This window comes from Coregonus clupeaformis, chromosome 19 (assembly GCF_020615455.1).
Source record: "Coregonus clupeaformis isolate EN_2021a chromosome 19, ASM2061545v1, whole genome shotgun sequence".
In the NCBI taxonomy this organism is placed as follows: Eukaryota; Metazoa; Chordata; class Actinopteri; order Salmoniformes; family Salmonidae; genus Coregonus; species Coregonus clupeaformis.
This window is the reverse complement of record NC_059210.1, coordinates 58,605,089-58,622,147: the sequence shown is the minus strand read 5'-3', so window position 1 is coordinate 58,622,147 and position 17,059 is coordinate 58,605,089. Positions and strand designations below refer to the sequence as shown.

The 17,059-nt window shown below is 43.4% G+C and overlaps 1 protein-coding gene and 1 long non-coding RNA gene across 2 annotated transcripts; one reads left to right on the top strand and one right to left on the bottom strand.

Moving 5' to 3' along the window:
• Positions 1 to 1,001: 1,001 nt before the first annotated feature.
• On the top strand, positions 1,002 to 2,378 carry LOC121551610. Its single transcript, XR_005997092.2, has 3 exons — positions 1,002 to 1,074; positions 1,182 to 1,286; positions 2,293 to 2,378. It is a non-coding gene; the product is annotated as an uncharacterized LOC121551610 (long non-coding RNA).
• A 10,908-nt stretch (positions 2,379 to 13,286) lies between these two features.
• Positions 13,287 to 16,713, bottom strand: LOC123481380 (proton channel OTOP2-like). Its single transcript, XM_045205126.1, has 6 exons — positions 16,323 to 16,713; positions 15,735 to 15,871; positions 15,551 to 15,609; positions 15,189 to 15,316; positions 14,056 to 14,927; positions 13,287 to 13,634 (listed from the first exon to the last, which is right to left on the bottom strand). Exons 1-6 carry the CDS (start codon positions 16,711 to 16,713, stop codon positions 13,464 to 13,466), a joined length of 1,758 nt encoding a protein of 585 aa, XP_045061061.1. The 3' UTR covers positions 13,287 to 13,463.
• Between the last annotated feature and the right edge of the window lie 346 nt (positions 16,714 to 17,059).

The following is a 17,059-nucleotide window of genomic DNA, read 5'->3' as shown; positions in this document are numbered from 1 at the left end:
TAGGGGAGAAGGTCACCGGAGATGGTCTGGAGAAGAGAGGAGGGGATAGGGTCAAGCGGGCAGGTTGTTGGGCGGCCTGCCGTCACAAGTCGCAAGATTTTATCTGGAGAGTGAGGGGAGAAAGAAGTCAAAGCATAGGGTAGGGCAGTGTGAGCAGGACCAGCAGTGTCATTTGACTTAACAAACGAGGATCGGATGTCGTCAACCTTCTTTTCAAAATGGTTGACGGAGTCATCCACAGAGAGGGGGATTCAGCAGGGAGGAGAATGTGGCAAAGAGCTTCCTAGGGTTAGAGGCGGATGCTTGGAATTTAGAGTGGTAGAAAGTGGCCTTAGCAGCAGAAACAGATGAAGAGAATGTAGAGAGGAGGGAGTGAAAAGATGCCAGGTCCGCAGGGAGTCTAGTTTTCTTCCATTTCCGCTCGGCTGCCCGGAGCCCTGTTCTGTGAGCTCGCAATGAGTCATCAAGCCACGGAGCCGGGCTTGCCAAAACTATAGTTTGTTAACAAGAAATTTGTGGAGTGGTTGAAAAACAAGTTTTAATGACTCCAACCTAAGTGTATGTAAACTTCCGACTTCAACTGTATCTATATCTATAACCACTTATCCATATACTGTATATAACCACCTATCTATCTATAAGCACCTATCTATATACTGTATATAACCACCTATCTATCTATAACTACTATCTGAACACTACTAGGATTCTAACCTCAGACTATCCTATAGAGGTTATAGAGAAATAAGTCAGGTCTTTAGACCATGTACACAACCCCATCTAACATGGCTGCCATAGAATGTTGTAGTGTCATGTAAAGAAACCTCAATGTCCCAACTCTCTAAATGCATCGCTCTGTCTGCAGCCGTTGACAAACTGACTGAAAAGTCTCAGGATGGCACCATGATCACTGTGCCAAAGATGGAACATTCACACGCGTCACACCACACACCCCAGACTGACCACACACCCCAGGCTGACCATACACCCCAGGCTGACCACACACCCCAGGCTGACCCCAGCGCCATCGTAGGGGTCAGCGACACAGAGTCCATTTCTGGAAGGGACAATGAGGTAAGGCTGTGTGTGTTGTGTGTGTGTGCGTGTGTGAACACATGCGCATGTGCGATCTTGTGTGGACGTGCGTGTGTATATGAGTCATCAGTGTTCTATGTTCTCAGGATGTTTTCTACACTGAGGCAGAGATGGAGAGAAGGCGCATGTCAAGCACATCATCCACCATCTCCTGTACCTCTCAATCTCACTGGTCCCCTACACCAGACTGGGTGAGTAGGTCTCGATCTCACTGGTCCCCTACACCAGACTGGGTGAGTAGGTCTCAATCTCACTGGTCCCCTACACCAGACTGGGTGAGTAGGTCTCAATCTCACTGGTCCCCTACACCAGACTGGGTGAGTAGGTCTCAATCTCACTGGTCCCCTACACCAGACTGGGTGAGTAGGTCTCAATCTCACTAGTCCCCTACACCAGACTGGGTGAGTAGGTCTCAATCTCACTGGTCCCCTACACCAGACTGGGTGAGTAGGTCTCAATCTCACTGGTCCCCTACACCAGACTGGGTGAGTAGGTCTCAATCTCACTGGGCCCCTACACCAGATTGGGTGAGTAGGTCTCAATCTCACTGGTCCCCTACACCAGACTGGGTGAGTAGGTCTCAATCTCACTGGTCCCCTACACCAGACTGGGTGAGTAGGTCTCAATCTCACTGGTCCCCTACACCAGACTGGGTGAGTAGGTCTCAATCTCACTGGTCCCCTACACCAGACTGGGTGAGTAGGTCTCAATCTCACTGGTCCCCTACACCAGACTGGGTGAGTAGGTCTCAATCTCACTGGTCCCCTACACCAGACTGGGTGAGTAGGTTTAATAGTAATATGATAATATGGTCATTTAGAAGACGTTTTTATTCAAGGCCACTTAAATAACTGTCAACATGGACAGTGACACATGAATTCAGTAAGTGGCCCATGCGGGACTCAAACCCACAACCCTGGTGTTGTCATGACCACACTCTAACACCCAACCCTGGTGTTGCCATGGCCACGCTCTAACTGATAACCCTGTTGTTGCCATGGCCACACTCTAACCCACAACCCTGATGTTGCCATGGCCACGCTCTAACCCACAGATCCATTCTAGATAGAACCGTCTGCAAAGGTTTTTACTCAGCACCAAAAGGGGTTCCCCTATGGGGACAAACCGAAGAACCCTGTATGGTTCTACTTATCACCTTTTGTTCTGAGTGTATTGTGTCCCTTCCTTCTCCCTCAGGTCCTCTCCTGGAAGTGTAAGCTCCCCCTACAGACCATAATGCGCCTGCTGCAGGTGCTGGTCCCGCAGGTTGAGAAGATCTGTATCGACAAGTAAGTCAAACATCACTGGTCATATTGGTCATCAAAGGTTTATTTCTATCAAGTGTCACAAGATGCCTCCTTGTCTGTATACCTGCAGACATAGACACAAAAGTGAGCAGTTCAGTCATCTGCACCCAATACAGCTAGCCTTCAACATATTCTTATAGCCTACATATTCTTACCTCTTTGCTGATTGATATCCATTCAATTGTGTCCATTTTCTGTTTTAGAATGATTTGCACACATATGAAAAGATAGATGGTATCATCATAAAACAACATCAATTTAGATCACACAAGGGACAAACCTTACCTTAAATTGAGATCTTTAAATGTTTCAGTGAAGTGCCTGCACCTGCTGTCCTTTCAAATTAAAATCAAAATGTTTCAGTTGGGCAGTTAGGTTCCTGCAAGAACCCCCACCAACTAAGGAGGTTCCTCAATGAACCCCACCTCCTACAGGGTTCTTGGAAGAACCTTTCGGGGGCCATTTTCAGTGCCAAGAACCCTAAGGTTCTTCGAAGAACTTTGAGGATCTTAGAAGAACCCTTGTTGAACCCCTAATTTTTAGAGTATACTTATAAATTGTTTACTGTTGCTTATTCATGAAAGTTATTATAAAGTGTTGCAGAGACATCAAAATGAAGCTTCTGGATAGCAGCCTAAAATATTATTGGATGGCATTGCTATTTAACATGAATTGTATTTAATTGACATATTAAAGTGAGAACGTGTCATGCTGTGAAATTGCACTCCTCCAATGAGACCTTACTGCTATGTTCTTTGTAAAGTGGCAACGTGACAATGTACTGTATCTCGTCAGGAACTTGAAAGGACACTATTGTCTATTTCAGACTGAAAGAAACAAATATCCAAACCAACTTTGTGTTGCTGCGTAAAAGTAAATGGCTATATCTTACATGTACATTGTTATATTTTGTCTGCATATCAATCTGCAATCATCAGTGTTGACTGTAAATACTGTGCTTGAAGTTTAAAGTAGTATTTCTTTCTTGAATTGTGCTGTATAATACTATATTATAAATGTTTCATAAAGGAACCAGTAAGGCTTTTCAATTCCTTTATTTCATTACAATCATATTGCATTTGAAAGGACCATAAGAATAATTTTCTGATCCAGAGCTTAGTTGTACTTTCTTTATCCTATTCCTCATTTGGTCCATAGGTGGCAGTGCTGTCTAACCATATGCCCCATTTATGTTCCTTAAAAGTGCATCTTCCTTCCTCCCTTCCTTGAAGTAATCACTGATAAAACATGACTGGAGAGGTGAAAGACGTGGGGAATCAACTCAATGGTCACTGTTAATAATTGCACATAGATCATTCACAATTTCACATAGCCTTATCGGTGGTTTTTGAAAACAAGATGGCGCCGTACTGGATTGCCGCTGTTTTATGAACTCCGACCCAACTTTGCTATTTTGTGATTTTTTTTGCCGTTTATCTTACATTATTTTCACGAAATGTATCCGCTATAATTTCTTATAACCGACAATAACTTTTGAACATCAGATTTGCAGTTACTTACCCCAATTCCGCCTTCAACTTCGACTCATCTGCCCTGGGCTCTTTCTGTAATTCCAACCCAATTTTCGGGGTATGCAAAAAGAAACGCCGGCATTACAGAGGCAGGAGAGGGGGATTCCTGGCGAGATCAAGGTGAAGGTAAAACCGACCACCTCTTCCCTCCATTCTATTGGCCAATCAGTCACTTGATAATAACATGTATGACCTCTGATCGCGGATTTGGTACCAACGGGACTCTCGTAACTGAAATATTTGATGCTTTTCTGAAACATGGCTTTCGGACAAGATAGCCCCCATGGCTATCCAACTCGATGGATTTTCCATTCAACGAGTGTATAAGACAGTAGAGTCAGGTAAATCGAGAGGGGGAGGGGTTTGCCTCTTCATCAACAACAAATGGTGTGCTGACTCGAGCACAGTGGTAGTCTCGACCCATTGTTCACCTGTCTTGGAATACCTGATGGTCAAATGCCGACCCTTCTACCTCCTGAGGGAGTTTTCAGCTGTTATCATGACTGTTGTAAACATTCCACCTCAGGACAGGAAATATAACAAGCTGGCACTTAACGAACTGTACGAGGCTATACACAAGCAGGACAATATACATCCAGAGGCTGCCTTTCTTGTCGCCAGCGATTTTAATTCCGCGTCATTAAGACACGTTATGCCCAACTTCCATCAACACGTCTCCTTCGCCACTAGGGGCTATAAAGTCCTAGACTGTTACTCTACTCACAAGCAAGCATACAAGGCCCTCCCTCGTCCGCCATTCAGCAAATCAGATCATTGCTCCATACTCCTGCTTCCTGTTTACAAGCAGAAGCTCCAACAGGAAGTAACTGTGACTCGCTCCGTTGAGAAATGGTCATCAGAATCAGAGATTATTCTACAGGACTGCTTTGTTTGCGCTGATTGTAATATGTTCAGATATTCCGCCGATAACATTTACGAGCTCCTCCATCACCGGCTTCATAAGGAAATGCATCTGCGACGTTGTCCCCATAGTGAATGTTTGCTGCTTCCCCAATCAAAAGCCCTGGCTGAACTCTGAGATTGGCGCTAAGCTAAAGGACAGGGCTACCGCACACAGGGCAATCCCTGACAACCCTGAGGCTACGGCTGAGGACAGGAACACGTACAAGAAGTCCCGCTACGACCTCTGCAGAGTCATTAAGCGAGCAAAAAGACAATATAGGAATAAGGTGGAATCATATTACACAGGTTCCGATGCCCACCGCATGTGGCACGGCTACAGTCCATTACAAATCACAAAGGAAGACCCAGCCGTGTTCTACCCAATGATGCCTCTCTTCCAGACAAACTCAATGCATTTCATGCAAGCTTCGACAATAATAACACAGAACCGTGCCTGAGGGTCCTGCGGCACCGTGAGTGGCATGGGCATAGGTGTGGCTGAAGGACTCCCAGTGCAGCACCATGGACAGCGACACTCAGTTCAGCACTGTGGAAGGCTGCACTACCTTCAGCACCAGGCCAGCCAAAGACAGCGCCACAGCTCTGCTCACCCAACACACCTGTGCAGGATTACTAATCAGCACACCTGAAGGCATTCCCTAATCAACTGACAGGCACAAGAGCGCAAACTGGACCTCACTCAAGTGTAGCAGTTAGGAAGACACAGCCACAGCCTGCCTACTTTCTCTCTCTCTCTCCTTCCACAGACTCCTCAGAAGGGGCCGGACGGTATTCCAGGGTGCGTTCTCAGAGCATGCACAGATCAGCTGGCAGGCATATTCACAGTAATGTTCAACCTCTCCTTGTCCCAGTCGGTAATCCCCACGTCTTAAAATGACTACCATCATTCCTGTTCCCAAGAACTCTAAGGCTTCATCCCACAATGAATACCGCCATGTAGCACTCACATCTGTAATGAAGTGCTTTGAAAGGCTGGTTACGGCACACATCAACTCCTTCATCCCAGATGCCCTAGACCAGTGGTCACCAGCCGTTTGCAGTTCTCCCAGGGTCAGCTCGATGAGTTGAAACAGGATAACGGCAAGATTACAGCAATCTGGAAGTCATTGATAGAGGACATCAGTTCTTTGTGTGAATCCATGATCTCGAGGGACAGTCAAGGCGTAAAAACATGGTTGTGGACGGAATTGCAGAATCTCCACATGAGACCTGGATGGAGTCTGAGGACAAAGTGAGGGAAATTATCTCTGAGAAATTGAAGATGGACCACAGGAAGATTGGGGTGGAGCGCGCCCACAGGACTGGAAAATCCACCACCGGCCCAGGTGACAGGCCCGATAGTGGTCAAGTTCCTGAGGTTCAAGGACAAGGCAGCTGTTCTGGAAAGAGCAAAGAACTTGAGAGGAATGTATATCTTTCTGTGTGCCAGAAGAGGAAAGAACTTATCCCAGCCATGAAAGCTGCCAGAGCGCGTGGGGACATTGCTTACATCCGCTATGACAGGCTCATTGTCCACCCTCCCTCCCAGAAGCCTGGAAGGGATGAGCGAGCCAAGCCTATGGGTTCGTAGCTTCAACCCCGCAGCACACACACACACACACACCAATTGATTAATGGACTGCTGAATGTATATATATATATATTATAGGGCTGTCAAAAATAGCGCGTTAACGACGTTAATTAGTTGTTTGCTGTTAATTACGTCAATTTTTTTAACGCATTTCACGCATGCGCAGTGTGACAAATTATTCAGGTCAGGAAAGTGGTTGGGAGCTAGAGGCGAGATGGAGCAAGGTGAGCCTATTGACGGATACAAATATAAAAAGAATGATGATGGTACAGTTAACAAGTACAAGGTTATTTGCAAGATTTGTAAGAAGGAGTTTCAATTTCACCGGAGCTGTTCAAGCTTGAAGTACCATGTCAACGCCAAACATGCGTTTGCTGGGCCGTCAGATTCAGCAAGTGGTTTGCGCCAGACCACGCTGAATGTTTGCAGGCAATTAACAAAATCAACCTCAGATAATTTGACCAACACAATAGCAAAATGGATTGCAAAGGATTGTAGACCCATTAGCATTGTAGAAGACTCAGGTTTCCTTGATGTTTTGCAAGTGGCGTCTCAAGACTCATTCTATAAGCCACCGTCAAGAGCCACAGTTATGAAGAAAATCCACGAGCTCTATGAAAACGAAAAAGAAAAAAGGAAAGAGGTCTTGGCTCAAGTAAATCATATCGCCCTGACAGGAGACCATTGGACATCAGTGAGTAACAACAATTACCTCGGAGTAACTGCACATTTAATCAGTGACACGTGGGAACTGAAGTCTTTTGCGCTGACTATATTAAAAACTGAGGAGCGTCATTTTGCGGAGGCTTGTAAAGAACAGTTCCTGTCTGTTGCACGTGAGTGGGACATCGTATGCATTTCAGAAAAAAAATGGTTAGGATTCAGGTGTAATTGCAAATAGTGATTAATCATGATTAATCCACTGAAAATTCTGATTAATTTGATTAAAAATTTTAATCATTTGACAGCCCTAATATATTATTCTCTTTCTTTGTTTGCTCTTTTCAGTATTATGTCTATCTCTGATAAGCTACCCAGGAAAGGGCTGAAAATAGCCCATATTAATCTATGTAGCCATAGAAATAAGGTTAATGAAATCAATAACTTGCTAACATCAGATAACATTAATGTATTAGCCATTTCTGAGACTCACTTAGATAATTCATTTGACGATAGAGCAGTAGCAATACAAGAATATAACATCTATAGAAGAGACAGAAATGCTTATGGGGGAGGTGTTGCTGTATATCTTCAGAGCCATATCCCTGTAATGCTTAGAGAAGATCTTATGTCAAGTGTTATTGAAGTGTTGTGGTTGCAGGTTCACTTGGCACATCCAAAGCCTTTTCTTTTGGGGTGTTGCTATAGGCCACCAAGTGTGAACAGTCAGTATCTGAATAATATGTGTGAAATGCTTGATAGTGTATGTGATGTAAACAGAGAGGTCTACTTTCTTGGGGACCTGAATATTGACTGGTTTTCATCAAGCTGTCCGCTCAAGAGGAAGCTTCTTCCTGTAACCAGTGCCTGTAATCTGGTTCAGGTTATTAATCAACCTACCAGGGTGTTTACAAACACTACAGGAACAAGATCATCCACATATATCGATCAAATATTTACTAATACTGTAGAACTTTGTTCTAAAGCTGTATCCGTACCCATTGGATGCAGTGATCACAATATAGTGGCTATATCCAGGAAAGCCAAAGTTCCAACAGCTGGGCCTAAAATAATGTATAAGAGATCATACAAAAGATTTATCTGTGACTCATATGTGGATGATCTAAAAAATATTTGTTGGTCTGATGTGATTAATAAGGAGCATCCAGACACTGCACTTGAGGAATTTATGAAATTGCTTCTTCCAATTATTGATAAACATGCACCTGTTAGGAAACTGACTGTTAGAACTGTTAATGCTCCATGGATTGATGAGGAATTGAAAAACTGTATGGTTGAAAGAGATGGGGCAAAAGGAGTGGCTAATAAGTCTGGCTGCACATCTGATTGGTTGACTTACTGCAAATTGAGAAATGATGTGACTAAACTCAACAAAAAGAAGAAACTGTATTATGAAGCCAAGATCAATGATATAAAGAATGACTTTGGAGTACTTTAAATGAAATTATGGGCAGAAAGACTAATTCAACTCCATCTTTCATCGAATCAGATGGCTTATTCATCACAAAACCATTTGATGTTGCCAATTATTTGAATGATTACTTCATTGGCAAAGTGGGTAAACTTAGGCAGGAAATGCCAACAATGAACAGTGAGCCATCATATTCATGCATAAAAAAAACAAATAATGAAAGAAAAGCATTGCAAGTTTAAATTTTGTAAAGTTAGTGTGGGAGAGGTGGAAAAATAATTGTTATCGATCAATAATGACAAATCTCCTGGCATTGACAACTTAGATTGAAAGCTACTGAGGATGGTAGCTGACTCTATAGCCACTCCTATCTGTAGAATCTTTAATCTGAGCCTAGAGGAAAGTCTTTGCCCTCAGGCCTGCCAAAGTAATTCTGCTACCCAAGAATGGTAAAGCGGCCTTTACTGGTTCTAACAGCAGACCTATAAGCTTGCTGCCAGCTCTTAGCAAAATGTTGGAAAAAAATGTGTTTGACCAAATACAATGCTATTTCTCTGTAAACAAATTAACAACAGACTTTCAGCATGCTTATAGGGAAGGGCATTCAACATGTACTGCACTGACACAAATGACTGATGATTGGTTGAAAGAAATTGATAATATGAAGATTGTGGGAGCTGTACTGTTAGATTTCAGTGCAGCCTTTGATATTATTGACCATAACCTGTTGTTGAAAAAACATGTGTTATGGCTTTTCAACCTCTGCCATATCGTGGATTCAGAGCTATCTATCTAAAAGCACTCAAAGGGTTTTCTTTAATGGAAGCTTCTCTAATGTCAAACATGTAAAGTGTGGTGTACCACAGGGCAGCTCTCTAGGCCCTCTACTCTTTTCCATTTTTACCAATGACCTGCCACTGGCATTAAACAAAGCATGTGCTAATGATTCAACCATATACGCATCAGCAACCACAGCTAATGAAGTCACTGAAACCCTTATCAAAGAGTTGCAGTCTGTTTTGGAATGGGTGGCCACTAATAAACTGGTCCTGAACATCTCTAAAACTAAGAGCATTTTATTTGGCACAAATCATTCCCTAAGTTCTAGACCTCAGCTGAATCTGGTAATGAATTGTGTGGCTGTTGAACAAGTTGAAGAGACTAAATTACTTGGTGTTACCTTAGATTGTAAACTGTCATGGTCAAAACATATAGATTCAATGTTTGTAAAGATGGGGAGAGGTCTGTCCGTAATAAAGAGATGCTCTGCTTTTTTGACACCATACTCCAAAAAGCAAGTTCTGCAGGCTCTAGTTTTGTCTTATCTTGATTATTGTCCAGTCGTGTGGTCCAGTGCTGCAAGGAAAGACCTAGTTAAGCTGTAGCTGGCCCAAAACAGAGCGGCACGTCTTGCTCTTCATTGTAATCAGAGGGCTGATATAAATACTATGCATGCCAGTCTCTCTTGGATAAGAGTTGAGGAGAGATTGACTGCATCACTTCTTCTTTTTATAAGAAACATGAATGTGTTGAAAATCCCAAATTGTTTGCATAGTCAATTTACACACGGCTCTGACACACACACTTACCCCACCAGAGTTTGCTGCCGAAACAAGGGTGGTAAGCCTGATCACCAGCGCCGATGAGACAGCCTACAGGCAGGAGGTCCATGACCTGGCAGTGTGGTGCCAGGACAACAACCTCTACAGAGTGTGTTGCGGACAGCCCAGGACATCACTGGGGCCAAGCTCTCTGCCATCCAGGACCTCTATATCAGGCGGCGTGAAAGGAATGCCCGGAAAATCATTAGACTTCAGCCACCCAAGCCATAGACTGTTCTCTCTGCTTCCGCACGGAAAGCGGTACCGGTGCATCAAGTCTGACACCAACAGGCTCCTGAACAGCTTCTATCCCCAAGCCATACGACTGCTAAATACCTAACGGAATGGATACACGGACAATCGAAGTTGACCCTTGTATAATATTTTAATTATTGCACCATCTCTATGCACACTCACAGGACTTCACACACACTGACACTGACACTCAAGCACACACATAACATACACACACATTTATACTAACTCTACGCACACATACAATCATAATATACGCTACTGCTACTCTGTTTATCATACATCCTGATGCCTAGTCACCTTACGTCTATACATATCTACCTCTATCACTCCAGTATCCCTGCACATTGTTAATATGGTATTGGAACTGACCCTGTATATAGCTTCTTACTTTCTTGTGTTCTTCTTATTTCTTATTTTTATTTATTGTGTGTTTTTGTTCTACCTTTTTATTTATTGTGCTACATTGGTATTGATTACTGCATTGTTGGGTTTGGAGCTTGCAAGAAATGCATTTCACTATACTTGTGCACGTGACATTGAAACTTGAAAATAAATATCACTGATATCAACACAGCTATACACCTTTCGTCTGGTGCAAATACAGTTGAAGTCGGAAGTTTACATACACTTAGGTTGGATTCATTAAAACTTGTTTTTCAACCACTCCACACATTTTTTGTTAACAAACTATAGTTTTGGCAAGTCGGTTAGGACATCTACTTTGTGCATGACACAAGTAATTTTTCCAGCAATTGTTTACAGACACTAAGTTGACTGTGCCTTTAAACAGCTTGGAAATTCCAGAAAATGATGTCATGGCTTTAGAAGCTTATTGACATCATTTGAGTCAATGGGAGGTGTACCTGTGGATGTATTTCAAGGCCTACCTTCACAATCAGTGCCTCTTTGCTTGACATCATGGGAAAATCAAAAGAAATCAGCCAAGACCTCAGAAAACAAATTGTAGACCTCCACAAGTCTGGTTCATCCTTGGGAGCAATTTCCAAACGCCTGAAGGTACCACGTTCATCTCTACAAACAATAGTACACAAGTATAAACACCATGGGACCACGCAGCCCTCATACCGCTCAGGAAGGAGACGCGTTCTGTCTCCTAGAGATGAATGTACTTTGGTGCGAAAAGTGCAAATCAATCCCAAAACAACAGCAAAGGACCTTGTGAAGATGCTGGAGGAAACAGGTACAAAAGTATCTATATCCACAGTAAAACTAGTCCTATATCGTTTAACCTGAAAGGCCGCTCAGCAAGGAAGAAGCCACTGCTCCAAAACCGCCATAAAAAAGCCAGACTACGGTTTGCAACTGCACATGGGGACAAAGATCTTACTTTTTAGAGAAATGTCCTCTGGTCTGATTAAACAAAAATAGAACTGTTTGGCCATAATGACCATCGTTATGTTTGGAGGAAAAAGGGTGAAACTTGCAAGCCGAAGAACACCATCCCAACCGTGAAGCACAGGGGTGGCTTTGCTGCAGGATGGACTGGTGCACTTCACAAAATAGATGGCATCATGAGCAAGGAAAATTATGTGGATATATTGAAGCAACATCTCAAGACATCAGTCAGGAAGTTAAAGCTTGGTCGCAAATGGGTCTTCCAAATGGACAATGACCCCAAGCATACTTCCAAAGTTGTGGCAAAATGGATTAAGGACAACAAAGTCAAGGTATTGGAGTGGCCATCACAAAGCACTGACCTCAATCCTATAGAAAATGTGTGAGCAGAACTGAAAAAGCGTGTGCGAGCAAGGAGGCCTACAAACCTGACTCAGTAACACCAGCTCTGTCAGGAGGAATGGGCCAAAATTCACACAACTTATTGTGGGAAGCTTGTGGAAGGCTACCCGAAACATTTGACCCAAGTTAAACAATTTAAAGGCAATTCTACCAAATACTAATTGAATGTTTGTAAACTTCTGACCCACTGGGAATGTGATGAAATAAATAAAAGCATTTCACATTCTTAAAATAAAGTGGTGATCCTAACTGACCTAAGACAGGGAATTTTTACTAGGATTAAATGTCAGGAATTGTGAAAAACTGAGTTTAAATGTATTTGGCTAAGGTGTATGTAAACTTCCGACTTCAACTGTAGTTGAGAAGAGGAACTAATGCAGGTTGTTGTCTGGTGCAGATAGTTGAGAAGAGGAACTAATACAGGTTGTTGTCTGGTGCAGATAGTTGAGAAGAGTAAATACTGTAGGTTGTTTCAGCAGGATGTGATGTTCAGTCCTAGCCTGGTCCCAGGTCTGTTTGTGCTGTCTTGCCAACTTTGCAAAGCTGTGTGAATTGTCTATCTGCCACTGTGCCACTTACTTTGACAAGAGATGGGACCAGGCTAGTTGAGCTATGTAACACAATGGAATCTGGAGTAAACAGAACAGAAAGAGGAAGCCAGTTGTCCACCTTTGATAATACAGAGAAGGGAACACTGGTTAAATATTCTTTTGGGAGTACTGTACATGATATTAAAGGGGCAACCTGGGATTCAAACAAGAACAACGCGGTCGTCCCCCCACTTGCTTTGCTAAACACCTGAGGGACGGGGTGGAGAAATATAACCACTCTCAAGTTCATAGACTGAGCTATGGATGCAAGGATTTACCATCCATCAGATTAAAATGTTCTTTTTAACCATGTTTGTAATCAATGGGGTAATAAAACTTTATATTTTGTGTCATAGGGAAGACAGTTGTTGTAAGCTCCTGAGATAGACCAACCACTGGCACTATTTATTTGTACTATGTTGTGTTACAGTGTGCCACAAAGAACAAAGACTGATACCCCAAACATGTTTTACATAAAATAATGTGCAATTTATTACAAAGTCATCAATTATAATTTAATATACAAGTATTTATACAGTTTATTAGATACAGTTTAATAGTTCAGTGATATGGACATATTTCACTCAAAATGAAATAGTATTATATAATGGTTTTCTTTTTATCCTTTATATACAGTTCAGTGCTCAGGACAGCTCATAGTATAACAATAAAACATAGATTGTAAAAAAAAAAAAATCTTTATACATGTTCAGAATGATTTCTGTAATTTGCCTGCTTAGGAGGTCAGGAAGACCTCAAAGAGGCTGGCGACTGAGTGCATACGGTAAAAGATTCCGAAGGGGAGTCCGATGTTCACAACAGCTGCCCACATGGTGAACTTGTAGAACGCTTCTCCGATCGTGTTGTCAAACTGAGGGCGGGCGCCAAACGCCGGCATGATCCAGAGCTGTCATTGGAAACAGAGCAAAGATGTTCAGTACAATCTTTCAACCTAAACATAGGAGTTACGATCATACTCTAATATGATGTATTGTACTGCACAAATCCCAGGGAGCCCTTTTGGCTCATGTGCAAGTTAGGCAAACAGGAGAAAAGTTAATTTAAAGGGATGGTTCAGTAGTTTCAGTTTATTTTCGACGTACTGTACCTACCCACTGGGCACAGATGTCAATTCAACGTCTATTCCATGTTGGTTCAATGTAATTTCATTGAAATGACGTGGAAACAACGTTGATTCAACCAGTGTGTGCCCAGTGGGTAGGGAGTTTCATCCAAACTTAATAAAAACTGTTTTGGATGAAAGGACAACACCCTAGGTTAACAAGCCCTTTAAAAGGACAGTGGTGGGTACTCAATAGGCTACTCACAAGGATGTTGCAGAGCAGCAGAAATGCACAGATCTCCTTCAGGGCCCTCCTCTTCCAGGTCAGCCTATGGCGTTGAGGCAGGGGGGAGCCACAAGGAGCAGAAGGAGCAACATGCATACTGCGAACTGTGAGGGCCGGGGACGACTTGGTCTCCGTGAACGTCCCTGGGAGGTTGTGTATGTCTCTTTGGGCTTGGGCTTGGAGGACGTATGGGTTTGTGAATACGGATGCCTGATGCACGTCTTCGTGGAAAGGCTCGCGATGCAGGCCCTCGATGATGAAGATGTTCTGCAGGCAGAGCTGGATCACGGTGAGCAGGGAGACAGCCAGGTTGAGAATGTTGAGGTGGCCCTTGGCCCCCGTCGCTATCACTGCCACGATGGTGAAATAACAGATGGTGAACTGTCCAATGGAGGCGCCTATCAGCAAGCCTACATCCAGGCTCCGAGTGGGGTTCTTCCCCGACACATGGTCCCTCTGGTCCAGCCGGTAGATGGCACAACCGGCCACGGTCGAGACGGACATGAGCGTCACAGCCACCGTGTTCATCACGTAGTGTATCATCAGTGCCGTGTCACGTTTCCCCGGGTCCCCCTTCTCCATGTCCACCTCATAGATGACGAAGGTTCCCAGGCCCGCCACCAGCATGACCAGCCCGACCACAGGCCCCACCAGCACGTCCTTCAGGCGGAAATGGAGCGAGTGGTGGTTATGCTCGTCCACCAAGTGGCCCACGTTCTTCCACATGACGTAGGCCATGGCCGAGGCAAACAGGCTGTACTCAATGTTGAAGGGGTACAGGTAGTAGTAGGCCTTCTCTAAGATGGCACAGGCAGAGTGACTGCACTTACAGCTGCTGTATCCGCCAGGGGCTGAAATAAGAGGGAGAAAAGATTTGCTTCATTGTTTGACTCTGTGAGGTGATGTTTTGTTATGTTGGTTTGTTTCTTTTGTATTTCATGGTTGGGGACAATTCTATTTCAATTCAGTAAATATATTTATTTTATTTTATTATTTAAACAAGGAATTCCCATTTCAGTTTACATTCTGAATTGAAATTGAATTGACCCCAACCCTTTAGTATTTTACTTAGATTTAGTAGAGAGAAGATTCAACAACACAATATTCTCTACCTCTGATGTCATAGGAATGTGTGCTGTTGCTGTCCTCTGGTGGAACAACAGTCTGGTGTATGGACTCATCTGTGACTGCTGCCATCCACAACATCAGGTTGGTAGACAGAGTCAACATCAGCCCGCAGCTTCAGGAGGGAACACAGGAGTTCAGAACAGAACAGAATACTCTATTTTTATATCCTGTTTAATTCTCTAAGAATAGAATGGAAAAGTTTTTATGTTTCCCAAGGGGAACTTCAGGGCAACCGGCAATGTTAAAATGTCCAACCATCAATCAAACATCAATTTACAACATCAATAAATCTAAATAAATAAATGATAATAAATTCAGTTATACAGTAGCAGTTAGTTCCGCTCACCGAGTTATGTTCCGTTGTAGTTGTACACAGTCTTTAGCGTGGAGCCAGAGGAAGTATGTCTGAAAAAGATACAACGTTTACTTAGACTTGCATTTTTCCCACCAGCCAAATCCCTCAGGGGTTTCCCTAATATCATATCCCCTAATGGTAGCTCCATTTGAGATGGCAGAACTTGTGTTCTTACCTGGACAAGTATGAATACAGATTGCACGACAGGGAACACTATCTTCACAGCGGAGTCACAGTGCAGGTAGCCTACGTAGTTAGCAATCTTAAACACATCCATAATCAGACTGCATATGCCAAACAGCACCAGACCACCTAGAGAAAATAGTACAATGAAATCCATTTAGAAATAATCACTCTCATTCAATCACTCACACTTATTCAATAATCACTCTCATTCAATCACTCACACTTATTCAATAATCACACTCATTCAATCACTCACACTTATTCAATAATCACACTCATTCAATCACTCACACTTATTCAATAATCACACTCCTTCAAGACAATGGGTGAATGTAAAACTGTATCTAGGTAAATGACATCCTATTAGAATAGAACTCTTCCCCAATCAAAGGAGAGATTATTCATGTCCAGTGATATTAACAGACAGTGATTCCTATAGGGTACTGTTGCAAAATTCCATAAACTTCACAGATTTCCCGGGATTAAAAAAAAGGAAAAAACTAGGAACTTTGGAAAGGTTTCTGGAATTTAGCAGCCGTAGACCCAGAAGATCAGAAGAGGATGTGTCTTCTCTTACCCCTGAGCCACACAGGCCCGGCATGGCTATCCTTGTAGAGCACGGCGTGATCTTCCCGGGACGTGTAGATGGTGTAGTACAGCATCCAGGCAGTGGTGAGGATGACGAGGAGGATGAGGAAGATCTGCAGGTTGATGTCGTTGATCTTGACGTTGTTGGAGACACTGCCATTGACCAGAGCACAACCTAGGATCAGGATGTTGACCGTGATGATGCTAGAGAGTAGCCAGCTGCGGTTACGGCCCCTCTCCCTCACCGTGCCCCCGCTGGTCAAGAGGACGTCGCTCCCCCTCCCCATACTCCCCGCCTGGACTCCCACGTGGATGGAGCACGGGGTGGATGGGGAGGATATGTAGCCCTCCTGAGCCGCCATCTCAGCTTTAGCAGTCATCTTGCTGGATTCACATGAAAATAAGTACATTATGTTTCTCATTCTGTAAAGGTCTAGTCCATAGTTTGTGGTTTATTACAATCCAAGCTTGCTTTGTTCAAAATGTCATATCCTACCCAAAGGTAGAAAATCTAATGAGTTCAGAAAGTCTTGCCGTTCTGATCAGAGCTTTGTGAACACCTAACCATCCACTCAAAGGCTCTGCCTGTATAAGGAGGTCCCTCCTACCCTTAACCCAGCTACTAACCTCATTTCATCAGCAATGTCAACCCCATCAGTGGTATGACGAAAATAATGGTTCTTATCATTTCACAGTTAATCATCAGAAGCAGTGTCAGTGCAGCAT